The sequence below is a fragment of the Stigmatopora nigra genome, chromosome 3 (assembly GCF_051989575.1).
Source record: "Stigmatopora nigra isolate UIUO_SnigA chromosome 3, RoL_Snig_1.1, whole genome shotgun sequence".
In the NCBI taxonomy this organism is placed as follows: domain Eukaryota; kingdom Metazoa; phylum Chordata; class Actinopteri; order Syngnathiformes; family Syngnathidae; genus Stigmatopora; species Stigmatopora nigra.
The window spans coordinates 1,490,001-1,517,821 of NC_135510.1; the positions used below are offsets into that span (position 1 = coordinate 1,490,001).

Below are 27,821 nucleotides of genomic sequence, written 5' to 3' on the forward strand. Positions count from 1 at the left end.
CATCGCAGGGCACAAGGAGATGGACAACCATGCACACTCACACTCATACCTGGGGGCAATTTAGAGAGTCCAACCCACATACCATGCAAGTTTTAGTTATGTGAGAGGAAACCGGAGTACCTGTAGAAAATCCACGCAGGCCAGGGGAGAACAAGCAAACTCCACACAGGAGCACCAACCTGGATTCGAACCCAGAACCATAGAACTGTGAGGCCGATGAGCTAACCACGCACCATATATTTATATATTTTTTCATTAAAAAAATAACTAAAAGACGTTTTATTTTCTCAATTCAACATAAAAGACCAAACCAACACACCCGAGCCAATACAAGGGAAAATCTCAAGCGGTTCCTTGTGTGTTCTCTAGGTACTCTGGTTTCTGCCAATATCCTCAAAACATGCGATGCGGGGTGATTGAATGCTCCAAAATGCCAATGTAAGTATAATTGTGTGCACAAATGGTTGTCTACATAGTGCCCTGCGATTAGCTGGCAACAGATTCATGGTGCACCCCACCTACTGCCTATAGTTAGTTGAAATGAACTCCAGCACCCCCACAATTCCCACGAGGATAAGCGACACGAAAGGTGAGGGAATGAATAAAAATCCAGGCCTGATGGCCAGACATCATATTTTGTTGTATATATAAACCACAATTGAATACCAAATGTTAATATTGTCCCATATATAACCCAAACTATCGTGCCCATTTATTTATGTGGTATTTAAGGGTTAAGTTAAGAAAAAAATGCTATTTGTCCTGAAAAGGGTTAAGGAAATCGACTAATAGGCTGGCGCAAGTGGCTAACGTGTCGGCCTCATAGTGAGAGTCCTGGGTTCAAATCCAGATTGGTCCACCCATCTGGGGTTTGCATGTTCTCCCTGGGCCTGAGTGTGTTTTCCTTGGGTACTCCGATTTCCTCCCACATTTCAAAGACATGCATGGTAGTATGATTGGACACTCGAAATTGCCCCAATGTATGAGTGTTAGTGAGAATGGTTGTCCTCTGGGACGAAGTCAGCTGGGATATGCTCCAGCACCTCCCGCGACCCTAATGAGGAGAAAGCAGTTCAGAGAATAAAATAAAAAATTAGCTGACGCTACCCAGAAGAGCTAAGTGTTAGCCGCTTTCTAAACCTGTCACTTTGCTTCCTTCATCACACATTGACCACTTGAAGAGGGTGTGTAGCCCAGAGAAGAACCACGAAGTCTCCCCTTAACTAAAGAACGACGTCCATATGGAGGCACGCTCAATTGTATCATACAAGGCGCAGTCGCGAATACTGTTCTCAGTGGCATCAACAGGTAGTCAAACGTGATCTAACTTCACTGCGACTTCAGGTGGGAGAATCCTATAAAACATGTCTTTGGGGCGGATAAATCATCCCGCGAAGAAGGTAGAAAGATTACATTGGGATGTGTGGTGGAGAAAAAAAACGAAAACACATTGGAATGGAAGTCCAGACGGAAAATAGGAGACGACTGCAGTGTGAAAAGACGGGATAAACTTGACTGAAGTTACCTTGTTGCGTTGTTTGCACCGTTGGATTTATCTCAGGAAGGCCGACAGAAGCAGTCTTTTGGAGGGAGCGGTGCCCCTTCACTCTGGGTCTGTGGGTTTTGCCATCTTGACGAACTTTTCCTCGGTCTCTAGCTTCAGGTCGGCCAGATCCAGAGTGCCGCAGTCGCTTAAAACGCGGCACGTCGTGAAACATCTGCTTCCGGATTTCAAAATACGAGCAATTTTGCAGTGAAGACTGTAATTAGATTTTTGTAGCAAGTTTTCATGGTGAATCCTTTTCTGGAAGGTGACTGATTTTTGGTTAAAAAAACGAAAGAACATTTTATCAGGTTTTTTTTAATTAATTATAATTATTTTTAGGACATCCTGGTAGCATTGTTTTGCGTTTCGGCCTCACAGTTCTGGAGTCAAGGGTTCGCTCCCCAGTCGGTCCTCACTGAATGCAGTTTGTAAGTTCTCTCCGGGCTTGCGTGGGTTTTCTCGGGGTACTCCAGTTTCCTCCCACATTGCAAAAACATGCTAGGTAGGCTTGTGGAACACTCTAAATTGCCCCTAGGTATGAGTGTGAGAGTGAATGGTTGTCCGTCTCCTCGTGCCCTGCGATTGGCTGGCCACCAATTCAGGGTGTTCCCGGCTTCTGCCCCTAAGTCAGCCGGTCCAGTACCCCCCGCGACCCCTGTGAGGATAAGCGGTTCAGAAAATAAATAAATGAATGAATGAAAGAATAAAGGTAAGATAAGGCACCCCCCCCCCCCCCCATTTTTTTGTATGTCCTGACCAGTAAAGTCTTCTTAAAAGGCATCTATAGTGTGCTTTGGTACATTTTTAATCGATTCTAATGAGTCCTAAATAATCTGGCAGATTGTCATTGCAATTATTCCCTTAGCAACATGATTTAGGAAAATGCCTGTGTATCCATCAACAAACATATTTTGAATCTTTGTAGTCTTTTTTCATCATTTGATGTTTTGCTTCGGATTCTGATTAGCTGGGATAGGCTCCAGCACCCCCACGACCCTAATGAGGATAAAGCGGTTCACAAAATGAGATGAGGTATGGATACTGTGTACTGCTGATGTTATTATATTAGTTGTATTTTCTAGGTGTAACGCTGTGTGTATTTATCTGATGCTTCCCTTCTTTATTTTGAGGGGTTGAGAGAAACGCTATTTTATTCTTTTGTATGTCCTGTACTTACTGCAAGTTGTTAAAGGTGACTTTGACTTGACGACCGTCACTCTTAAGTGACAAGAATGCCATTTTTAGGCTTTAAGATCAGATGAACCGCTTCTACTTACTACTGCTGTCCGTGAACCAAGCATTTAATTTTGAAGGCACAGACCGGCTTATTCCGGTTATCTTTGGCGCCTTGATGCTGACAACTAGCGGAGCCAGTTTCCACATGCTAATCATTAACATTGGTGCATGACGTCAGGGGCTTGGCAGCGCGAGGCAGCACCAAAATAGAGAGCAGAGTGAGAGTGAGTGAGAAACAGAGACCCCGCGACACCGAGAAGGCCAACCACCCACCACAAGAAGATGGAATAAATACTGAAGTTTCCACAGCAAACGAGGGAACCCTGCGAATTGATACAGATGCAGGTGTAGCGATTACCAGGATTGTGGTTAATATCTGGCATTCCTTCTTTACCAGTGGAGAGAGGTCAGGGCCTGAAACGATTTCCCTGCCAGCCCAACTATATTGTTTATATTATAAAACGATAATAAAACTACTACTACTAATAATAATGACAATAATATTTATCATTTTTATTATTAATAATTATAATAATTGGCAATTTGGTCGAGTGACTGGTTAGCGTGTTGCCCTCACATACCTGTCAACCTCGAACCATTTGTGATCTTACCAAATTTTGTTTTCGCCCTTACATATATGTATAAATACATGGAAAATCTTACCACTTTACTTTTTTGTAAAAAATCACGAACAACAAGTAGAAAATGCCAGAAACAGCTGATCAAATGAAAGTAAACATAAACAAGGGAACAGGAAACGGAAATCACATGGTGAAAGTGTTACAAAACGAAATGTTTATCATGATCTTTTTTTTTTAGCCAATCAGAGGCGCCGGTACATATATCACTTGGCAGACATGCGTTTCCGGGAAGAAACAATGGCGGATGGTGAAAAATGGCTAGAAAGTGCCTTAATTTATTTTTTTTTCTCAAAATCACCGTTTAGCGTACCATTTTCATGTGTACAGCGTACCAATATAAAAATGGGCTTTCAGTTGTACCAATTACGGCGAGAACGTACCAGTTGACAGGTATGCCCTCACACCTCTGGGGTCTTGGGTTCAAATCCAGGTCATGTACATGTGTGTGTGGAGTTTGCATGTACACCCTGGGCCTATGTGGGTTTCCTCTAGGTACTTCTATTTCTTCCCACATTCCAAAAATATGCATGGTGATTGGACACTGAATGAAAACAAGCTTTTTTCGTCATAGAGGAAAACATCTTTTAATAATTTGTTTTTGATTGCAAAAGGAAACAATATATATATATATATTTTAAATTGTGTTCAATAATAAAGTGGAATATATATATATATATATATATATATATATATATATATATATATATATATATATATATATATATATATATATATATATATATATATATATATATATATATATATATATATATATATATATATATATATATATATATATATATATATATATATATATATATATATATATATATATATATATATATATATATATATTCATTTTTAGATTTAAAAAAAATGCTTTTTGAACTAAAAACAAAAAAAGAAAAAAATGATTAAAATGGCAATTATTGATTTAAAAAGGGGAAAATCAGCAAATATAAAATACATGTATAATCTTCATTTGAATTTCATCCTTAAGCAGAAAGTCGGCACTCATGATTTACATTCTTGAGCCACACAAGATGATGCGGCGGGCCAGATTTGGCCCTCGGGCCGCCACTGTGGCGCTATGGACTAGTATTCGTGTACGCATCAAGAATACCCTTTTCTGCAATTACACTTTGTAACCAGTAGACGGCGGCAGAACTTTGTAAATCACACATGTTTTCATGAATGATGTAATACATATACTACCTCATGCATATTATATATGTCTTTGTCTGTATGTCTGCCTGTCAATGTATGTTTCTAAGTGTATGCATGGATGTCCTTGTGGGTGCACGGTGAGAATTTCCACTGTAATTGCTTTTCCCAACGGCCCTTAAACGCAACACCACGGTACGAAGACGAGACAGTGAAGGGTTAATGTGTAATAGGATGAATGGATATTGTGGCGAGCAGCATCTGATTACAGAGACGCCAGTCAGAGTCCTGCAAGGAGGGCGCCTCGTTGTCATCGCTGGTTAACGATTCTGTTTTTTTTTTATTTTTAAGTAAGCACGTATACTTTGGTGACCGCGACCAAGTTTTTGAGACGTTGTGGAGAAAACAATGAGCCGGCGAACATTTGAAGGTTGGGATTTAATATTGGAAACATGGCCGAAGTGGGACGTCGTCGGATCACCGTGAAATAAAACTTTTATAGGATGTCGTACTTCATTAAAGTTTACGTGTGAAAACAACATAACTTTGGATCTAAACGGAGTTTTTTTTAAACATCTGACTTTTCGAGTCCGAGAGGAAAGAAACTGAGCGGCCCCAGGTGGATTTTTACTTGTGGGGTCTTCCTCCATCTCGGGGGCAACAGGTAAGGAACTTCACCTGTTGGCATATGACGACATCGTCGTGCTCGGGCTCATCTTGCAAAATAACAGCAAAGACTACAAACGAAACGTGTTCGTTAAGATATACAAATAGACTCTGTGAACCAAATGGCTGACATATGGTGCTTAGTGACGACCGTTTTACGATTTCTATGATCTAATCATTTAGTCACTGGTCTGTAATTGTAAATTATATTTTGGTTTACTGCGTTAAATTTGGGTTCCAAAACCACCAATATTAAACCTACATACATTACAATACATTACAATGTATGTAGTGTGAAGTGTAATTACAGTGTTACCTTGACGTTCCTCTTCTTTTTTTATTTGTTATTTTTCAAACAACACTGTTACCATATAATTAATATAAATAGATGTTAAAACATTGAGTATCGTTTTTTTAGACTACCACTAAACTAGCTAGGCAAATTATTAAGTTAATGTCTTTACCTTTTTAAATTTTGAGTGGCTTTCCCCTCATCCTGCAAGTGTGGAAAAGCACAAGTGGAATCCCACCTCCAGGTATTAATTACTCGTTTCTTGCTCTTGAAAACTACAGATTTCTCTCGTCTTTCTTTGCATTTTCTGACCTCACTATGGGTCGCGGGGGTTGCCAGCTGACTTCGGGCCAGAGGCAGGGGACACCCTGGATTGGTGGCCAGCCAATCTCAGACAACAGATTTTAAAACAAATTTAACTGGGAATGACTTCCTCTGAATGCACTTTTCACTGGCATTGATTGCACTAAACGCCCAATCCATTTTGACTGGGAGAGGCTGGCAGTTAATGGTTTGGATGTCTTGCAACATTAAAGGCAGTCAATAAGTTAAGCTGCCTTTGCCTAGTTTTTTTTATTTTCATTTTATTACTAAGCATCATTTGATTATGCTTGCCTACCAGTTAAATACTAGGTTTGAATTCCATCTTCAATGTTTACATTAATGAAGAAATGTACCTAGCGAAGAAATGTCAGTGACATGCAGCGTAGTCAAAGTAACTCCTGGTGAAGTGGGTGCGGCACAAGGAAAACCTCAACCCTTTGTGGTGTTTATTCACCAATATGACTGCTAAAATGGTTTAGGGGAACATACTGTCAATGTAGGTACTACCCTATTTACTCCTTTATAAGCTGCTTTTGTCGGACAAAAAAAAAGACTGAATCGTGGATACGGCTTATATGCGCATAAAAAGACAACACCAACGAAACACCATGACGCTATAACTCAAGACAATGCGGCCGATACGGTGTATTATTTCAAAATAGAGAATAGATAAACAGATAAAACGTGATATGAAATAAATTTTGACGTTTATACATAAAATTCAAGAAAAAATAAAAAATATCTTGCATGAAAGGCGAGAAATCACAATGCACCTTTGTAAAGGACCATGAAAAGACTAAACAAGCATGAAACACATTAGCAAAGGAGGCAAGACCAGGTCCGAAAACATCACAAATTTCCAGATATCTTGCATAAAAGGCAAGAATTTCTAGAAAAAATAAAATGTATCTTGCATAAAAGGCCAAAAAACTCGTACTTGCCACGGCTCGCTCATGGCGTCGTCAGCCGACCTCAGTTATAAACATGCTCTGACAGGCCAGACGCGAGTAGCCTTGACGGATGTGTTATCAGCGTTTACCTTGAAGCACATCCCAATGTTAAGGCTGATTGAAGGTGTTGCGGTCGATTGTTAGAATATAAGCCTTGATACCTGTGTGATGTGTATCTAATGCTATTTTTGCACCCAGAGACTTGGTGAACACTATACCGGTACGGACACACTTCCTGGTTGTGCTTACGTTACTTCCTTTGTGAAAGGAAATTGTACGTTTGTGATTATGAAATAAAAGAAAATTCCGCTTTGATATTTTTCTTTTTATTTCTTGTTCGAAAATGACAAGTACTGCAGTAATATAAACCTTAAAAAATGAGATATTTTGACATTACAGGCAATTTGGCCGCCACAGCATCTTAAACTTCTGCTAAGCAAAATGTAATTTCTGTCATTAAATAGCATCAGGTTCTCATCAAAGTAGACTTACTATTTCTTTTTTCAAATTGAATAAGTTGATATTTTGCATTTACAAAGACAGGCATATTCACTTCCTCATGACATTGACCCTAATTGTGTGCTTTTGATTTATACAGTATGTATCTCAGAAATACCACATGCGATGATTTTTTAACACATTTGCCCTTCCTATTAAAACCATAAATATGGAGGTCAAAATTGTGAATCAGGGGGTGGCTTATTTGCGATAAATTATAAAATTCAACAATATTAAGGCAATTTTAAGGGTGCGGTTTATACGCGGAGGTGGCTTATATGCGAGTAAATACGGTAGTTAGACTTTGATTTGAAGAATAAAATAGATTGACAGGTTTATATTTCATTTTAGACAAGTGTGCAAAAACAAGGACACACCGCCTGTTAAATGATATCCTGTCCCAAAAGATTTCATGGCCTTTTGTATGTCTGGGGTCTGTAGTCTGATTGAAATTGAAATCCACAGGGCAGGGATTGGGAAGCCCTGACAACCGCTAGTATACAGTCAGTGGGTTAAAGAGCACCGAGTTACATGAAATCCTCTTGTAACCTCAAGCAGTGGAATTTTCTGGAAAATGTAAACATGTCTATGCTTGAATTTAAATCCCACCCATTCTATCAAACCAATTGTTAAATTAGTCAAGCATACCTTAAAGCATGTTCCCAATGTAATCTCACTTTTCTACTACTTTAAAAACCTAAACAAAACAAAAAAAAACTTCGCCAATGTTGTTTACAGAAGTGTGAAGTGTTTTCATGGGTGAACAGCAGGACAATCAGATTCTGGGTTAATCTTTGGCAGTGTTGCATGCGACATGTGCGGGATTATGCCAAGCCTGTGTCACTACGAGTGTGGATGGCGCACAGGCGGTACTAGCCCAATCGCTGTAGTCGTTATGGAATGAAATGAACTGGGAGAAGAGCTGGTTGTGTGGTAACAAGACGGTGTTATCCTTTTCTTTGAATGCTGTATTGGCTTGTCTAGTATGTCCCCCTATTTCCTATAGTCAGTTGTCACTCCGAATCGAAAAATCACATGCTTTTTTGTAGGAGGCATGGAGGCTCATGTGCCTTGCCTGGCTGTGACTAGTTGATACTGAAACTAGTCTTCCTTGTATTAGGTACTACGCATTGGATTAAAAATAATTAAAAATGAATAAAAACTACGAAATCTTGTATGACACTTTTTTTAAACTCCTCCTGGAAAAGAGACCAGTGTCATCAATCACATCACAAGGAATGATTTCCCTAGCTGCATAAATAATTTACATTGGTAAAAATTTTACCCAGGACTAAAGGTATCACTTTATTTGCTTAAAATAGAAATTAGAGGTACAATAATACCTTGACATACGAGTATCCGAACATACGAGAAATTTGAGGTATGGGCTAAATTCTGAGCAAATTTTTGCTGCTATAAAAGATAAATTTGAAATTTGAGTGTACAATGCGTCTGCTAGGTGATCCTTAGCAGAGAAAGTGATAAATAGAGACTCTGGTAAAAAACATTGCATAGAGATGACACCTCCCATATTTTAACATACTAACTTATCTTATTGCAACAGCCAAATTTATTCACCAGTCAAATTATGTTAGCGTATAGCTCTAGGTCCAATATTTTTTGATAGGCTTTTCCATAAGAACAAAACGACATGGAACGCAATCTACGCCAATTAGTTTCTGGGAGATAAACTACAAGTTGAGAAACAGTTTAATAGAAATTACATTTTCAATAGAGTGAGAGTACTATACAGATAAAAGTTGTTATGTACGTAGTCCGTTTGCCTTTTATTCACAACTCTTTGCCAAAGCAGGTTGTTTTAGCCTTATCAGTCACACTGCCTTGACCTCCTTGCTGCAAGGGCTAAGGATGTCTCCTGTTTTTTTCAATAGCCTTGACCAACATGCTGTGTGTGGCATTTCACCACAACTCTCTGAATGTCCCACCTTCTGACTGCTTCTGAGCCTTATAATGGGCAGTGTATGCTGCCTTTGCCTAACAAATATCCTTCTACAGGGGCATCTTAAACTACATGCTGTTACTCCGCTGTTTAACGAGCCTTCTCTTTCTTTGTGCTGTCTCATCATTTGCTTGTGCAGGCTTTATTTGCTCCTCTGTCTCCCAGGCCTGAGGAGGCATCCTTTGGGACATCTGTCCTTCTCTGTTTTCGTTCCTGCTAAGGTAAGTTCTGCCAGCTCACTGACTTACTGTATGTTATTTTTTTTCTCCCCGTGTTCCTCCTTTTAACATCCCTTGTGCTTGTTCACTGCTCTTTTATTGCATTCTTTGTTATTTGGATCGTTTGTTTTTACAATAAGAACTTTGAATGATAGCGAACCATATTGTTAAATAGCACATATTGATTTATAGACCCCGCTTTCCCCGAATGAAATTGTCGCAAACACTTAAAGCTAAATATTATGATAGACAAAAGAGGTGAATATTGACTCTGTATTGAGCTGTCCATTATTCATTCAAATGACCTTTGTCCAAGCAAATACCTCTTAAACAAGGGGTGTGAAACTCTTTTTGGTTCGCAGGCCATAGTGAATTACAATTCAAGTGGGCCGACCAGTGTATTTGGCCAAATCTGTTATCAATAACAAATCATGTTTTCCTACCTATTTTACAAATATATAAATACACAGATCACAAACAAAATTAATGTTAATGACTATTCACCTAGCAATTTCAAAAATAGTATAAATCTTTGTTTACATTTACGTATAGCTGTCATGTGTCCCTGGGATCTCAGTGAATCGCATTTAGAAAACAACTTCATTCATTATCACCTCTTATAACCATAAAAGAACATATGATGTAGGAACAATTTTAAATTAACAAATATTTCCACATCTGTCTAGAAATCTTCACAACTTCTACTTGACTGATCACAGTTGCAAATTAAAGTGGGAACTTTCCAGAATTGCAGTGCTCTTATCCCGCTGCCTTGTAATGAACCAAAAAGGGGCAGTCAAGCGAATCACCTTCTGGGCCAGAAACGGAACCCTAGGCAAGCCACTACCAGCCCGTGGGCAATACATTTGACACCGCTGTTTTAAACTATACCAGGTTGTCTTGAATCACATGCTTTGAAGCTGATTTGGTTTAATTAACAAAGGAGTCCAGAGTGCCCCGGTCACAATGTATACTTGTAGTGTTACTTTAGCCAATATTGCACATGTAGCAGCAGTTCCAAAATTAGCTGTTAAAAAAAACATTACATTTTAAATTTCTGTTGCGTTTTGGATTCACACCATAGTGTAGTGTAGTTTTAGTGTTAAGTTAACATAGCATCAATTGGGTTACATAGAGAGTTGAATAAAACATGTGGTCCCAAAGCCTTTCATTATGTAAAATACTGTTTTCAAGTATTTTTGGGGGTCTTTTTCTGAAGGTATAAACTGGTGTGTTTCATCAATTTGGAATGTAGTGGCGTCCTCATGGAATATTTTGGGATTGAACTACATAAAGAATGGTACAATGGCACCAAAAAGCATATTTTAAAACCGATTATTTTGAAAGCTGCTTGCTTTTGGGCTGTGAACAGTGATATGTTACTAGAGGTTGGCAGTCAAAGCAAAAACTATCCAAGTGCTTCTGTTTATAGATTTTTGGGAACCTCCATGCCATAATGAGTGCCTTAGAGACCATCCCAAATGTTGAAGGAATGTAGAAACTAACTTTGCAAAATACTTTAGTGGAACTGTGCTTAAACTTTGTAGTCACTCGAATATCTCGGATAATATAGGCCAGACATGGCCGCAATTTAAAAAAAAAAAAAAAAAAAAAAAGTGAACTAGGATCACCCCTACTATTAGTCCCATACTGTTAAAAATACAGTGTATTTATAACATATTATTACAGTCATATGCATGTGAATTGACTGTAATGTATGATCTAAATGTAATATATAAATAAAAAATCGAAATACTTAAAGTACGGTGAAAATAGGCCCTCTCTGTTTGATTTAAATAATAACAAAAAAAATAGGTTATTGGGAACTTTAGTCCAAGTCCTCTTTGTCAGATTCGAGAGAGAGAGTGAATCATCGATGGAATCTTCATAGGGCGCCGTAGGGGCGACAGGAGGAGCTTATTTGTGCGATTTTTGGCGCACAAGGAATATGGCAACTCCCATTTCTTTTCTTATGCGTATTTGGACATGACATTATCGAGGCAATTGCCAAATTCAGTGGCCCTGACCATGTTGTCATCAATCTCCTGGACCTGTTGTTGCAAACTGTGTGCTATATTGAAGATCTCCTGCAAATGTCTTTAAAGGAACACCACGTTCTTCATCCTCATTCTCGCCGTTGTCCTCTGGTTCTTCTTCCTCGCTTCCCGATGGGATCATTTCGACAAGGTCCTCATCGGTTAGGGGATAAGGAGTTCTGAGTGGCTCTCGAGCAGCGTGTTGACGTCCTCTTATGCCCAGCTTCACAGGCGTATCTATGATAGAAATACCTCAATACGCATTTTTTTTAATTCTTAGTGGTTACCACTCGCTTGCTGTCCTTAGAAAAGGTTATTGTTGCTGTTTTTCAAATTATCGCATCTTTTTTCTTGATATATAACACACGGTAGATTCATTTATGCCGCAACGGCCTGCTGTGCCTTTAGCATGTGTAGCAATGTCAGTTTTTCGGTCACCCTCAGCATGTTTCGTTTTTTCTTGGGCTCTTTGGATACCTTGTATTGACTCAAAAGCCAAACAAAGCTGGAATAGGCTTGGCGTAGTCTTTCTCCACAGGTGATGTGCATGACGAGAAATTCACTTGCAACAAAACGGGAGGAGGCAAGATCTCGTCCGTCTCGGCCTTTTATATTAGTCACTTAGTGCTGAGTGATACCCAATTAATTCAGTGCCGAAGAAGCTGAGCCCTGTGTTGGTTCCGCCATTTTTTTATCCTGACCTCTGCTTGCGGGTTCCAGCGTGAATTTTAAAATTGTATGAACTTTCTTTTTATATATACTGAGCCCTAAAGTCCTAACCCTAAACCGCGATGTACTGAAGCCGCAAATGTTGAAACCGCGAAGTGGTGAAGCATGACAGTATTAAGGGAGTACAATAATCAGATTAATGAAAGCGAATTTACTAGAGGGGCTTAGATATGAGGTCTGGACTGTCCTCTATCCTTCCCTCCTCCTCTCTGGCCTGACCCACTTTGTTATAAACCGACAATCAAAGTCCACCCCCTTTTTGTACCAGATATCTGTTGTAGCTATGCTGTTTCCATTTGAATGCAATGTATGGATTTTCATAGAAGCCTAAATGTTGGCACTATCACTCCCCGTTAAGTTATGAAAATGTCACCTGGTATAGAATTGCCTTTTTAGAAACTAAGCTTTTAATAAAAAAAATAAACAAAAATAAAAAGAGGGAAAAAAAGCCAATATAACATTGACTTTCTACATGTACACTGAAATTGATTCATGGGTGGAACAGGACAGGGCTCGTCCTTTCTTGTCATATTTTGCCTCTTTTCAATTAGAGGCAAAGAAATACAGAGGGAAAAAGCAGACAAACTACTAGAGACAAGTGGGCGCCATCCTCTAGTGTGGTCATGCTCAACGCTTGCACATGCACGTCTGCATTAAGCTCAGCTGTACTTCAGTCCGCCCTGACACTGTTTGAATTGAGGGTAACGACCTGAAGTTCATGAATAGTGACCAGGCCAACTATTGTCAAGTATTGCATCTGCTGGCTATGTTGGAACTTGGATGCTAATTCTCGAGTTGAGTGGGTGCAAGTTTTGATTCTAACTGATCAAGTGGGTACATTTTCACCATTCTGATAACTATTGAGTGTAATCAATTGATTAGTGTAAGGCGCTGCTGGTTTCAGCAGAAACTCCCCGATGGGATCAGAGGGGGGTAGCTGAGACGAACAACAAAAAAGGGTGCTGAAATGAAGCATAGATGCGGAAAGTCTCCTCATCTGTTCAACATCAAAACAAAAACTTTAACAAGCAGCTCTGACAGGTAGTTTGTTAGCCGTCCCTGTCGGCATCACGTCAAGTTTTACTTAATGGTGTTAGGATCTTGGTTGATTTTGTGGAATTGGAAATTTTTGGCACCTTCAGTAGGAGCATGACCATTTTTTGAAACCCACACCCTGATACATGAACGTGCTGAAATTTTTCTTCAGTACTCTTTGTGAACGTCTCTCGCTGCTGACTTAATCTTACCTAAAAACTACCCTAGATTTTTTGACATCAACCTTTAAGTTGCAAGGACACATTGTGCTGCCTGTATTAAAGTCCGTTTTCTCACAATGCCCACATTGTCTATCTCGCTAGTGGCAGATTCCTCTGCTGTTTGCATTTCTTCCATTCACCGACAAAACACCTGGTCATATTTCAGTTCCTTTGCAAATTGGCTGTCTAAACTGTCTAAAGGTGTTAATTCAAATTAAATAATATCCTTGTCTATTCACCTATAAAGCACCATGTTAGTTGAGGTGAAATTTTTCCAAATATTCTTAACAGATCAGATATAAAAGAAAAGTATAAAAATGTCAAACAAAATTAGAATCAAGTGTAGTGTTAGGTTTGATTAAACTTATTTTTGAGTGTGGCTGAATTGTAATCCAAGTTCATTTAAATTTGTTTACTTTACAAGCATATTCTGTACAAAAGCCCTCCCTTTCCTTCCACTCTCTCTGTCCGCCTCTCTGTCCTCCTTTAAAATCCATATTATTTTAATACTATTAAACACATTTTAGTAATATTAAACCAGTAGTTATGTGTTACTTTGTTCATAGATGGCGCATTAGAACAAATAAAACATTTTTTCCAATCCAATATCCTGTTTTTGGTGTTTTTTCAGCTGGCTGGAACAAATTAATTAGTTTTTATTTCATTTCAATGGAAAATGTTCGTTTGAGTTGCGAGAAAATCGACATACGAGCTCAGTCCCAGAATGAATTAAGCTCGTATCTCTTTGTACCACTGTATACTGTTGTATATGTAGATCCAGCTGCAGACATTGCAGAGGGATGAGTTTCACACAGTCCCCACACAATTCTTCTGAGATAAAACATTTTAGCATGGACTTTCCACGAAGGGAAAAGAAACATTTAACAAACTTTATTGAGTTTCTTGGTGTAACAGTAAAAACCAAACCTAACTTGTTGAAACATAATTTTGAAGTTTAATGATCAGTTCTAGTCATGTTTTTTCTGTCATTGTTTTGGAAATAAATCTGACAAATTAGAATTGCAAAGGAAAAAAAATAGACTTAAGAGCTATAAAAAGTTGTTCATGAGTGTGATTTCTGAGATATTTCACATATAGAACTACAGGCAAGGGATTTACATGAATTCCATGTCATGCAACCAACCTACTGTTCATACCTTACTATAGAACAGTACATATTGCATGATGAATGCCAAAGATGGACTGCAATGCTTTACATCCACCATGACTACAACGCCCAAATTTAGATAATAGAGTTGGGGCTCAGACCTTGAGCAAGGGTTGTTTTCATTGAAGTTGTTGTGTCTGCAGCAGGAAGCGTTTTAGCCTTGAAAGAAGGTGCTGTCCAATGACCAAACAGCGGGAAGTGGATGTATAGAGAAGTCAGGTCACATTGAACTCTGCGAAGAGTTCATAGATAGATATAATCCAGCACTTCACATCTAAAGAACACTTCTTAATTATTAGAATCAATTCATTTCCTATTCCTGCATCCTCACCCTCTTCCTATTGCAACAAAGAAATTTCCCGATTACGGGATGAATAAAGTTATCCAATCCAATTACATTATTTGCAATCATGTCATCATATCTTCTAGTACTCCAGTTCTTCCCTGGTAATTGAATTGAATGCTTTTGTTATCATTATACAAGTATAGTGAGATTTAAAGCTTTCACCACACAGTGCATAAATAATAACAACAACAAACAGACAAATAAGTAATCAATAAATAGTCCAAGTGAGATCAGCAGAGCAGACCGGCCTTGTTCCGTCTGAAGTCCAGGATGAGTTCCATGGTTTGGAGACGTTCAGCACCAAGTTGTTGAGAGCACCACGCGCTGAGGTTATGGACTCGACGTCAAACAAAATAAACAAACAAACAAATAGATTTGGGGTGGCCAAGTCCAGTTCTCAAGAGCCCCTATCCAGTCTGTTTTCCATATCTCCCTCCTACCACACCTGAATCAAATGATCAACTCATCAGCAAGCGGTCCAGAAGCTACATACCGATCCTGATTATTTGATTCAGGTGTGTTGGTGGAGGTAGACATAGAAAACAGACTGGATAGGGGCTCTCGAGAACCGGACTTGGCCACGCCTGACATAGATAATCTCTTTATAGTAATGATGAATAAATAATCAATATATAGTAATAGATAAATAAATAGTAATAGATAAATAAACAATCAATACATAGTAATAAATCAATAAGTAGTAATATATAAAATCGAAGTACGTTAGTCCAGGATGAGTTCCCAGGTTTTGGAGACGTTCAGTGCCAAGTTGTTGAGAGCACACCACTCGCTAAGTCTAAGGACATCATCTCTGTAGGTTGCCTCATTCTGCCCTGTGATCATCCCCACCACCCTTGTGTCATCTGCAAATTTCACAATGACGTACTCACGATGCGTGGGTCTGCAGCCATGTGTGTAGAGTGAGTAGAGTAGTGCTCAGCACACAGCCTTGGCGCGCGCCAGTGCTGAGAGTTCGGCAGATGAGGGGTGGGGACCCAGCTTCTGGAGTCGGTTGACTCGAGAGTCCTTAATCCAGGAGCAGGTGGATGATGGGACCCCGGGTTAGCCAACTTGAGGATAAGAATGTCCGGTCTCATGCTGTTAAAGTCTTAGCTGTAGTCGATGAAAAGCACTATGACATACCTCCCTCGTTTCTCAAGGTGGCTCAGCGCAGCATGGAGGGCGATGGTTATTGCATCTTTGGTGGATCTATTCGGCTGGTATGCTAACTGATGCGGGTCATTGAAGGGGGGGAGGGGGGGGGGGGTATAGACAGGCTTAGATTTGTTTCCGTACCAATTTTTCAAAGCACATAGTGATGATTGGTGTGAGAGCTACTATGTGGTAGTCCCCAGATTGTTAGGGGGTGACTTCTCGGGTACTGCACTTTGAGTCATATTTAATGACTAGGTCAAATACATAACTGGCTCTCGTTAATTCACCTAGTAACGTTCCTTTGTCAGGTGTCTAAATGCATTTATTTTCTATATTATAATTGTTAGAGCATATTAGCCTTGCCTTATTTATTTTGTATCAATTTCTACACATTCGTTTTACCATCTTAACTATAGTCTCTGCTTCTTCCCTGGAATTACAGAAATTTGTTTTGTATATCCTATACTGCTAAATCACATTGTCTGTTTTTGCTTGAGCTTCTTTGATTGTGTTTCTATCATTTTTATTTAATATTTTACCATTTTGTTTTTCCTTACTGATAATCATTATGATGTTTCCCTCTCAGTTTCCGCTCCAGCCGCCATCATTCTGTGCTGTAGGGCCGACTGCAGAATGTCTTCCAATGGAGACCTCGCAGACCTCGGGACTAGCGATAGTTTCTGGGAGGTACAGTAATGCAAGAAACGGTTCACAAGAATTTTCCTTTTATTTCTCAGACTATTTTCCACTGTAGCATATTGTGGTTCTGACACGTTTCATCATTGTAAAATTTGAAACAGATGTCGTGATTTCTATGCCCAAAACACACATTCTAGGATCTAGGTTTTTAGACCTTACGTTTTAGAATTTTAATTTGTGGCACTTTTGAAGGCCATCCTATGTTTGAGAAAAATGGGGACACTAGGTCTAAATAGGTCAAAAGACTTAACATCCATTTCTCATTACATAGGGTATTATATGATGCTTCACTGTTGCCACCCAGCAAAACTTTCATTATAACATTAAGAGCATCACACAGCATCCCGGACACAACATTTAGGATATACTGTATATAAATTGTATAGATCAAAATGTTGAAGTGATTCAATCGAAACATATAAGGGATTTAATTGTTTGCTTTTTTGTATCTTATAAAGCCGGGAAACTACAAGAGGACTGTGAAGCGAGTCGATGATGGCCACCGACTGTGTAATGAGTTAGTCAGCTGTTTCCAGGAGCGGGCTAAGATTGAGAAGAGCTATGCCAATCAGCTGAGTGATTGGGCCAAGAAGTGGAGAGGTGTGGTTGAAAAAGGTTTGTTCCCTCACACTAGGTTTGCTGACAATACGCTAAAGGCTTCCTTAGGAAAAAAGGCAAATGAAAAATTTGTATAATGTTATGACCAAAGTTCCCTCTAAACTGCGCGCATGCGTAATTGCACACTTCTCTCGTGTTCCCCATCCACAGTAAACATGGGTTCCACTAAATAAAATCCAACCTTAATTGTAAACAAAAAAACCCTCACATTTTTTTCTGTGCCATTTTGCAATGCAACTCAGAGTGGCAGCCTGTCACTGCTAAATTATAACAAAAGGTAATTAGGGATAAAACTATGACTAACACGGTGTCCAGCCAATAATATGATGCAGTTCACGCCACGTGTGATTACTTCTGCGCCATGGGTAAATGTTAATAACAGTGATTGGCTGTGTTAGTTACGTGTAATGTGTAGGTGCTTTGGTTTTGCAGATTAGCATATAACTAACGATTCGGGGGAGCTCCTGCCGAGCCTTTATCTGGCGAAATGACCGAGCTGTGGCAGAGCCACAGAACAAGCCAAAGTAAAAAATAAGTCGTTCTTTTAAGATGCAATGGCAGTCGAAGTGTGTGCGAATAGAAGAACAAGTGGTGAAATTGCGTGAGAAAGGTCTCCTCTGCAAAACATGCTGACAAGCTAAAGTTTTCCAAGTTTTCCAATGGAAAAATATTGCAAATATATGGAAGCTTAACTATCTCAAGTCAAAAATTCAGCAGAAAAATAATTTGAATGAGAATGAATAGGAAAATTGGTGATGGAACCAGGAAGTGCAGGAAGACTAACAAGGAGAGTGGTTAGGTTGGCCTATAGATGGAGGTTAGCGATCGGAACCGTTATCCACAACAGCAGACATTTAAGACTTGTGTCCAATGAAATTGAGCAATTCCAACAATTGTATTTTTGTACTTATACACAGGGCCTCAATATGGTACACTGGAGAAGGCATGGCATGCGTTCATGCAGGCAGCCGATCGGCTCAGTGAGCTGCATCAGGACCTCAGGGACCGGCTTGTCGCAGAAGATGGCGAAAAGGTCCGAAATTGGCAGAAAGAAGTCTTCCACAAACAGATGATGGGAGGTTTTAGGGAGACAAAAGAGGCCGACGACGGCTTCCGCAAAGCTCAGAAACCGTGGGTCCGCAAGTTAAAAGAGGTTTGACACTCCAACAAAATTATCAGGATGACTTACTGGGTATCTGTCATGCATATTTCTTGTTTCCTTGTCTAGCTGGATTCAACTAAAAAGAGCTACCATCAGGCCCGAAAGGAAGAGTGGTCGGCTAATAATAGGGAAACGCACGCTAAGGCAGATCCATCCAAGTCCCAAGAGGAAGTCCGCAAATATACGGCCCGTGCAGAACGCCTCAACCAAGAGGCTGAAAAAGTATGACGTGCTCCCAAACACAATCATTGAATTTTTGGGTCCTTGGAATTTAAGTACATATTGTATCTTCAGGTGAAAAGATGGATATAAATATTTGCATGCTGACTTACAGACAATTGCGTAGGCTAGTTGTGAAAGTTTCTCCAATCTGGGTGGGAGTTGAACAAAAGGCTACATTTATGTTTTTGTGACTTTGAAACATGACTGGACTTGTTTCCTGTGTTTTTTTTTTACTCTCCGGTGGCAGAATGCTCCGGGTAGTCAAGAGGGAAATGATCTAATAAACATAAGGGAAATCCTTTTACAAATTCTAGATCAATCAATACACCGAGATGTGAGAGAAAGCCTCTTTAGAAGAACCCTCTTTGATGATTCCAAGAAGACAGGATAAAAAAAGATGGAAAATAGTCTATATTTAATACTTTAATACCATGACATTATTACTTCATTTTTTAAGTACAGTGGTACCGCTACGTATGAAATTAATTGGTTACAGAACTTGTTTCTTAACTTGGATTTCATGTAAGTAGAGCAGTACTTTATATGTAAATTATCTATTTTGTTCCACAGGCCTAAAAAAAAACTACAAACTATACCAGGGGTGTGAAACTGTTTTGTCCGTGGGCCACATTTATAACAAACAGATTTCCATTCTTTTGTTTTTTGTGGCCCTCCCATTGGCTGCTGTTGAAGACGCTATTTTGACAGCAAGGAGCAAATGAACGAATATGATCGTAGAAAGGAAATTGAGCAAAATTTAGCCACTGGAGCAGACAATGACGATTTTTAGATCGTTTTGTTACCTGACATGTTTCCATCCCACGCTTTGTCAGGCGAGTACAGTAATCCCTCCAATATCGCCGATAATGTAGACCAGACATGGCTACAAAACGACAAAGGACTTGGACTAAAACTCTCATCACCCTTGTTTTGCATTTATATCAAGCGGAGAGAAACTATTTTCACTGCGACTACAGTAGTGAACGTATTAACATTTTTATATGGACACATTATATTTATATATTAATACAGCACAGCCTTTTGATGTGCTTATAGCTGTAATATTTCATAAATATACACTTTGAAAATGTACTTGTGTATTTCTTTATAGGTGTGAAAACCTGTATTATGGTAGTAATACTGGGTGTGATTCTACTTTGCGTTTGGTCAACATTAACCACGATATTTGAGGAATTACTGTAGTTGTAGCCTTACAAACAAAGCTTGATGTCTATTACAGAGGCCAGTATATGGAGTAAAGAAGTGAAGTGACTGTCTTTCTAATAGCTAGTGGATGTGTTTTGCAGGCTAAAGAGCGATATGAAAAGACCCTGGACGAGCTGAACCGCTGCAACCCTCGCTACATGGAAGACATGGAGCAGGTGTTTGACCTCACTCAGGAAGCTGAACGCAATAGACTTTGCTTCTTTAAAGAGGTCCTATTGGAGATCCATTCACACCTTGACCTATCCAGCAAAGAAGGGTAGGACACTGGCAAATTAAATGTGCCACATTCATTGTAAAAAAAAAAAACACACACACAAAAAAACAAGGCATTATATTTTTATTTTTTGAAGAGTGATCCATGCAAATTTCGCTGATGCTTTGAGTTAAAAGTACTATATATTTCAGATTTTCTTTCAGGACAAATGAATAGAATGCAGGTATTTCTTGTGTGTGTACACTGAAGTTAATAGAAAATGTGCTGTTGTCCATTAACTCTTGGTCCAACATTTGTTTAAACAGCCCACCATTACTATGACAACCCAGATTGCATTGTCCAATGAGGTTGTAACAAAGCACATTCTTTTGTTAACCTAAGCACATTCCTTGCATTGGCTCCTTCTTAAAGACATTCTACAGCAGGTTAAATGCCACCTAGACTTATTTGCTAATGTTTCGGTCCAGATTAGAGAAATCAATGTTAATTCAATACTTTAACTGTGAACAACTGAGTGCTATGAAGGACCTTTGTCTTCTTTCTGTTGAATCCACCAATGGGAAAAGTTTGACTTCTGTTCCCACAAATTACAGTTACTAAGGCTGTCCTCAAATTAAGTGATTAGAGTTTAAAACTCCATAAAATATGTTCTTGTCGGTAAATTTAATAACTTGATATGAGATTAATTCATCACATATATTACAAACAAATATATATATAAATATCACTCCTGATAATGACACTACAAAATGGGATGATGATTTTCACCTGTGTTAAACAACCTAGAGCAGGGGTGGCCAACTCTGCTCCTCAAGAGCCGCTTTCCGGTCTATTTTTCATATCTCCCTCCTCTACCACACCTGAAACAAATGATCAACTCATTAGCTAAATGTCCAGAAGCTTGGTGCCAATCCCGATTATTTGATTGACCTGTGTTGTTGGAGGGAGATTTGTAACACAGACCGGATAGCGACTCTTGAGGACTGGAGTTGCGCAGCCCTGACCTAGAGGACTCAGGTGTCCATTTTGGTAGTTTTATTTTTGTGGCCCAACTCTACCTTGACTTGCATTGGCATGTCAAAAGAACTACACATGCAATATCCCAGTGCAGTGCTTCTCAATCAATTATTTTCTGTTGGTACAGATAAATCTGTAATAATATTATTGAGACTTTTCAATTTGGCAATATCCAGAGAAATGACTTTGAAAATTAAAATGATTGTCTGCGTTTTGCATTTAAGTAGGTACTTTGTGGATTCCTTCTTACATGTGATCATAAATAAGTCATGTAGTATACATTTCAGATTGAATTTTAAACTATAATTATCCCTTGCAGTAGTCCTTTTTACTCAAACTTTAGAAACATTAAACAGCATTGCTGCAAAACTTGGATAGTTAGCTGTAGAAATTGCCGATGTTGAAATTCCTGTTTTTTGTCAAGACCCCCTACCAGTGGCGGTTTCTAGAAAGATTAACCTGGGATAGTACGAGCTAGGGGGCAGAGGTTCATATTTACATGTTGGCTCTCTGCGACTTTTCCTCAGCGTTCGTTAAATGCAACCCTTTTTCTTTCAAGACAAGGGGAGTCGGGGCTACAGTGATTTCTGTGGCCTCCATTAAAACATGAAATAATAATATCATTACAATTATTTCATATTCTTTACTGCTTATCTTTACGGAGTCTGTCAAAGATAACTATGGACCGGATTCTGCTATAGCACTCTGCACTCTGAACTGGTTTCCAGCCAATCCACAGAGGAAGGCCAGACTTGAACCTATGATGTCAGAACTGTAAAGCAGCCGTGTTAATTTAACTCTAGTCTCTTTTAGTTGAAATTCAAAAGACAAATGAATTGTCAGACCAGCCAAAATGCACTGACCATTATAATTACTCCAAATATCTGGGTTTCCTCCCACATCTAAAACATATACAGGGTAGGCTGATTGTCTCATTGTGGCATGGGATCGGCGGGCAACCAATTCAGGGTGTCCCCCACCTACTGCCCAAGTTGGCTGGGATAGCCCAATGCACCCCCCCCCCCCCAACCCTTGTGAGGATAAGCAAAAATGGAAAATGAATGAAATCAGGTTTATTCATTAAAAAGATCCAAAGGGCTTTAAAGACACATAATTGATATTAATGTATATTATAATATTGATATATTTTAACAGCAGGTAGTAATAATGACAAATCATACAATTAAGGAGGTTTTTTTTTAAATAATGATTTATTTATATTTTGGTCGTAATTAGTCTTATTGAACAATTCAACATGGTACACTAATGTGCATCGACACTCTGATCAAAAAGATCCAATAGCCTATCAAAAAAGCCAAGGTGCTCTGTCGCCATAGCCAACCCTCAAGCACATACATTTTGTGAATGTGAGTAAAGATATTAACAGGGAAACCTGTCTGTCAGGTTCCGAGAGCTGTACCAGGACCTGGGTCAGAGCATTCGAGCAGCAAATGAGACGGAAGATCTTCGATGGTGGAGAAACACTCATGGACCAGGCATGAGCATGAACTGGCTACAGTATGAGGTGGGAATGCATTAATATAGCACCACTGAAATATATGCAAATAAAAAAAGGAACACAATGTCCAGTTAGCAAAATTGTAAACTCCAGACTTGGAAAACTCAGTCATCTAAGTCCCCTATCCATCTTGGTCATATATAACTATATCACCATCCCAGTGTTCGTGACATCACTCACTTCTGCTAAAAAGCTAAGGTTGAACTTTAACGTGCAAACCGAGCGTCCTTTGAGTTGAGGACTACTATATAAGATCATGTTTTGTCAAAACAATTATTTGCCTTTAACCGTTCTATTTTTGTGTGTGTTTGCTTCTGACAAAGCTGAATATTAAATAGGCTGTTTCTGTGAAAGCTCTGTTGTTGCTGAGTCTTGAGTGGGTCAAAGGAATGTTGTCGCACACATACACACACACACATTCGCGGACACACACTTTCCCTTAGACTTTCAGTTGAAACGAATTGTGGAAATGACTTATTTTTGGACTGATCTTGTTAATGCATGTATATTAACACAAACTGGTAGCACAAATGGGCATCTTTGGTCAAGATGAAGAGGAAAAAGGAAGCAATAAATAAACGAAATTTGCGGAAACAGCATGTTTGATATCCTTTTTTTATTAAATGACAATCTCTCTACAAATAATTGAAAAGATGCTGAAACCAAAAATTAAAAACTCCATACAAAAATATCAAAATTCTAGAACAAAACTGGACAGCTGGAACTAAATTTTATTGGACAGTAACCTTGTTGTATTGTAGTTAGTAGAAATCATATTACCTGTTTGTCATGATTGCCTCTCTTCTTCTGGTCTGGCAGATTTTGGGTAGCAGAATTGATAGTTTTCCCTAATGGATTTGGTTTGGTTTCATAACTCATCGAATAACAAATTTGTGTTTGGTGACATGACTCTGGACACAGTTCTCAGCAGGAGTTAGACACACTAAAAGAAATGACAATGGAAAACGGCGGCATAGGTCCAATCAGTGGGGAGATAAATGTTTATTCTTCTTAAACTCATAGTGTGAATGACTCTGCATTGTCTTTTAACTTCATCTGTTGTAAAAATGACGTGAATTGCCTATGTGGTCGTACAGGAGTGGACTCCAGACACCATCCGGACGATCAGCCGCAAGGAGCGAAGTAGAAACTCGGATGACAATGTAGTCACTCTCACCAACATAGTGCCCTCTGGAGGAAATGAAATCCCTCCTAGTCCCACCACCCAGAAGGCTAACAGGTACAAGATACTTTTCAACTTGTGCTTAGAAAATGTTGGTTAAGACAATGCCTATGTTTACATAGACACGGTCATGTACACACCCCATTTTTAATATTCTTGCTCGATCAAGCTCATTTGGATCAAGATTCTATACTGAAGGAGAGGGGGTTAGGTTTATGTTGATTGGTAATCCGTTCCGCGCTCGCTGGTCGGCCGAAACTAGTAGGAACAGGGTGGGTGCAAAACTGACCTTGTCTATCTGAGATGAACATAATTCAGGAGATTGAAATAACTTGAAATTCTAGGAAGACTTAAAGGTGGAAAGACAGGAAATATACGCAAACTAACTCTGAAATTTAAACCAAATACAGACTGAGCGATGCTTTGTGTATTTGTACTACTGTTTTGTATATTTAGATTTTTGATCAGTTTGTGCATGTCAAGTTAGTTTTCTTTCTGACAGTGTTCATGAAAACAGTGCATCCCATCATAATTTTAATGTAAAGGGTGATCGACGTTAAGAAACATAACTAAGAATGCTCAAATTGAAATGTGAAGTTGTGTCTGCCCTCTGGAAGCTGACATACAATGGGCTCTAACGAGAAACTATTCCTTTATTTATCTCAAGACAAGAGATTCGATAAAAACACGCAAAAAACATAATCTGTAAGGATTTCCAACTTCATATTTAAATCAGATATATTTAATGTTCTTCTGGTAAGTGTGAACAGTGTATACTTGAACAAAAAGCAAGTCACAGACGCCTGGTATGCATCAAGGAAATGAAGTCAAGTCTGTATTCTCCTCTTGATCATTGGAATTGTTAATACTGGTACTAGCCCTAAGGAGTTAACTTTGCCTGCATAACACTGTAATTAGTTGAAGTGTGTGCCCAAGATACTTTATTAGTCTGTGTTTCACCCCTCCCCTTACAGTTTGTCTCCGAGCAAAAGACATTTGTGTCTTTAAAGATTCAGACGTCCCATACCTCCCTCAACTCTAAACAGGATTTGTTTTAGAAAGTACTTGACAGAGACCTCGGGTGATTGTGCTGTTTTTTTCTTTTATGCCAAGCTGTGAACGTACTATCACTTGGAGACTGCCCAGCATCATTTCCTTGTTTGTTTATGAAATACAGTTACAATACCGATACATAAATTGCCAGGCTTATGCTTTGCAAATGCTTAATTGAGTAAAATGTAGTTGTGATTTACTTAAGTTCAGTGTACAGTAATACTTCAACATATGGGTGCCCTGACATACGAGCGATTTGAGATACTATTTGAGATAGATAGTAAAAAATTTGGCAAATGGTTATCTTGAGATACAAGACAAATTTTGATCTACGAGCATACAAAGGACGCGAGAGGCTGCTCATAAGAACATTATGGGCACTATCTTCCTGGTTGCAACTCCCTCGGTAATTTCTCTCCGAGCACTGGGCGGGGCATATTTTCAGTGTATTGGCGAGCCAGCTTAGTCACGCATACACTATCATGTTTTTCGATAGTTTTGTAGTTAATGGATTGCCATCATCTGCTTTTTCTTCGCACTATCCTTCATTGCACCAGCTTGCTTTGGTCTCATTTTGTTTCTCTTAATTTTGCACTAACTAATGCAAAAAAATGTGTCTCGTATGTCAAGGTAAATATTTGCTTGGAATTTTACTTGTATCTCAAATTCCTCGTAGGTCGGGGCACTCGTATGTCAAGGCATTGCTGTACACTAGACTATTAGACATAAACGATGAAAAAACGTTTGACTTATAGTCTGGAAAATACGGTAAGCCATCAATGTTTAAAATGTCAATATAATAGCTTATGCCTCCTTGAGGCAAGACCTTTATGGGCTTGTGCATGAATTTCTGTGTTTGATGTGGCTGACTTTAGCAGTGTGAATGTCTTTAATACATGTATTTTTCTGTTGCTTGGCGCCTGTTTAAAACGAAAAATTTAACAATGCTATCAAGTGCTTTTCTCCAACAAAATGAAATTGAGGATCCATTTACTTCTTCAGGGTTGTAAAAGACGACTCTTCAGACTGGTCAGAAGAGGAGAACCCAAAGAAGATTGCTGTCAACGGTGTCAGCGAAGCGGGGGACAGAGAGGAGCAGATAGAGGGCGTGCGAGTCCGAGCGCTCTATGATTACTCGGGCCAGGAGGCTGACGAGCTCAGCTTCAAAGCAGGTATTTACCTGCACTAATGCTTCATGAGGGAAGGCATCACAATATTATATATTTTGGTCAGCAGAGCTCACATGAGGTTATTTATTTATTTATTTTATTTTATTTTTCTTTTAGTTTTTTTTATTCACCCCAGGAATATTTTTCCCCTCTATAGGACCATGAGTTAACTTTTTGACTACCAGTCAAAAACTCCTCAAAAAATTCTCTGTTTACAAATATTTCACAAAGTAGTCCCCCTTTCCGCTCAACAATTGAGTTTGATACCCCCAAGCGGCAAAACTTAAAACACTTGTAGACAAAAGTCTAGAAACGGCGTTGCAAATGTAACCGTGTTAACGTGGCGCTTCTTGCAGGGGACGAACTGCTGAAACTGGGAGAGGAAGACGAGCAGGGCTGGTGTAAAGGACAGCTGGGCAGTGGCCGGGTGGGCCTTTATCCCGCCAACTACGTCCAGCTGGGTGCTTCGTGACCTTCGTGACCCTAACCGTAACCCGCCCTCTCTGTTCCGACGGTCGATGGTACAACTTGACTCGAGACCCCGGCACTATTCCGAGAACTATTGCGGGTGTCGTTGAGGTGTTCCCTGACGATTCCAGAAAAATGTCTAAAACTCATCACATTTTTTTTCCCTAGTTTCCCAATCAGAAAGACTGTTGTTAGGTTTCAAACATGAAAAGAATCTTTTCAACTTATTTTAACTAAAGAGGAAATCCCTTTTTTCGAGGGAGTAAAATGAGGTGAAACTCAACTTCAAGTTTCTCTCAATGTCGGTATACCCTGAAATATTGGCAGAATTTATTTTTGCTTCTAGGAACCAACTCCTAGCCGGGTGCCAAGCTAAGCTAACTTACGGCGACATGTGAGCGAAAGCCCTTTTATGAAATGCAGTGGTAGTCAAAAATCCAATAAATGAACTCAAATCAGATAGGTTGTTCATATTTGAATGGAAATATATATTAAACAAAAGGAGTATGCATGAGTATGCATGAGATTCAGCTGCTATCCCAGCAGGTATTTCCAAAAATGTGTCATGTTTGTTTTGATTGCAACATAAATTCAAGTGAATCTAACTGCCACCATCCTCTCACTTGTCGCTTTGTGTTTAGTTCGGCTCCCTCGCGTTTGTTTATTGTGACAACTGCATTCACGTTACCTTTTTATGTGATAGTTGTGTGTCACATCAGCTGATTTGCATCTGAATATGAAGCTGGTAGTTCTGTGTTTTACAATTTTTCTCCTTAATTTTAGCCCATGTTGAGGACTACTCTTCATTTAGGTAAGTGTCAAAAGATGGTACGGTATGAGTATGCCAAGCCCTCGTGTTAAATGCTTCCATTAATTAGTATTTTGGGTTTAGGGTTTTTTTCTGATTAAAGTTTCTTGACATTTCTGCTTTAACCAAATTATTGAAAACTTACAACACTAAATGATTTGCACCAGTTTATACGTTTTTTTTTCCTTCCCGCGGGTGTGTAATCGGAATACTGCTTTTTGTGAACAGCAACAATAAACTGCTTTCTACACATTTAGATTGGTTTTCATATCACATT

General features: G+C 39.1%; 2 protein-coding genes across 5 annotated transcripts in view; one reads left to right on the forward strand and one right to left on the reverse strand.

The window, feature by feature from the left end:
• The window catches only part of samd4a (sterile alpha motif domain containing 4A), a 63,776-nt gene extending 56,732 nt beyond the window's left edge, over positions 1 to 7,044 (reverse strand). For 3 of the 4 annotated variants that reach the window (XM_077714042.1, XM_077714043.1, XM_077714044.1), the window contains exons 1-2: positions 6,807 to 7,044; positions 1,526 to 1,718 (exon numbers count right to left, since the gene is read on the reverse strand). The gene's annotated coding sequence lies outside the window, so the exon portion shown is untranslated. The remainder of the gene's footprint in view (positions 1 to 1,525; positions 1,719 to 6,806) is intronic. The other variant, XM_077714041.1, reaches the window with a different exon arrangement.
• Positions 5,575 to 27,800, forward strand: pacsin3 (protein kinase C and casein kinase substrate in neurons 3). The gene is made up of 11 exons (XM_077714046.1): positions 5,575 to 5,789; positions 9,417 to 9,498; positions 16,772 to 16,872; positions 17,343 to 17,499; positions 18,420 to 18,655; positions 18,731 to 18,886; positions 20,194 to 20,369; positions 22,749 to 22,869; positions 23,961 to 24,103; positions 26,102 to 26,271; positions 26,625 to 27,800. Exons 3-11 carry the CDS (start codon positions 16,819 to 16,821, stop codon positions 26,738 to 26,740), a joined length of 1,329 nt encoding a protein of 442 aa, XP_077570172.1. The 5' UTR covers positions 5,575 to 5,789; positions 9,417 to 9,498; positions 16,772 to 16,818; the 3' UTR covers positions 26,741 to 27,800.
• Positions 27,801 to 27,821: the final 21 nt, after the last annotated feature.

Coding starts and splice junctions, on each gene's coding strand:
- pacsin3 (XM_077714046.1), top strand. CDS start 16,819: ATGTCTTCCAATGGAGACCTCGCAGACCTCGGGACTAGCGATAGTTTC. Junction 20,370..22,748: donor GACCTATCCAGCAAAGAAGG/GTAGGACACTGG, acceptor CCTGTCTGTCAG/GTTCCGAGAGCTGTACCAGG. Junction 26,272..26,624: donor CGAGCTCAGCTTCAAAGCAG/GTATTTACCTGC, acceptor CGCTTCTTGCAG/GGGACGAACTGCTGAAACTG.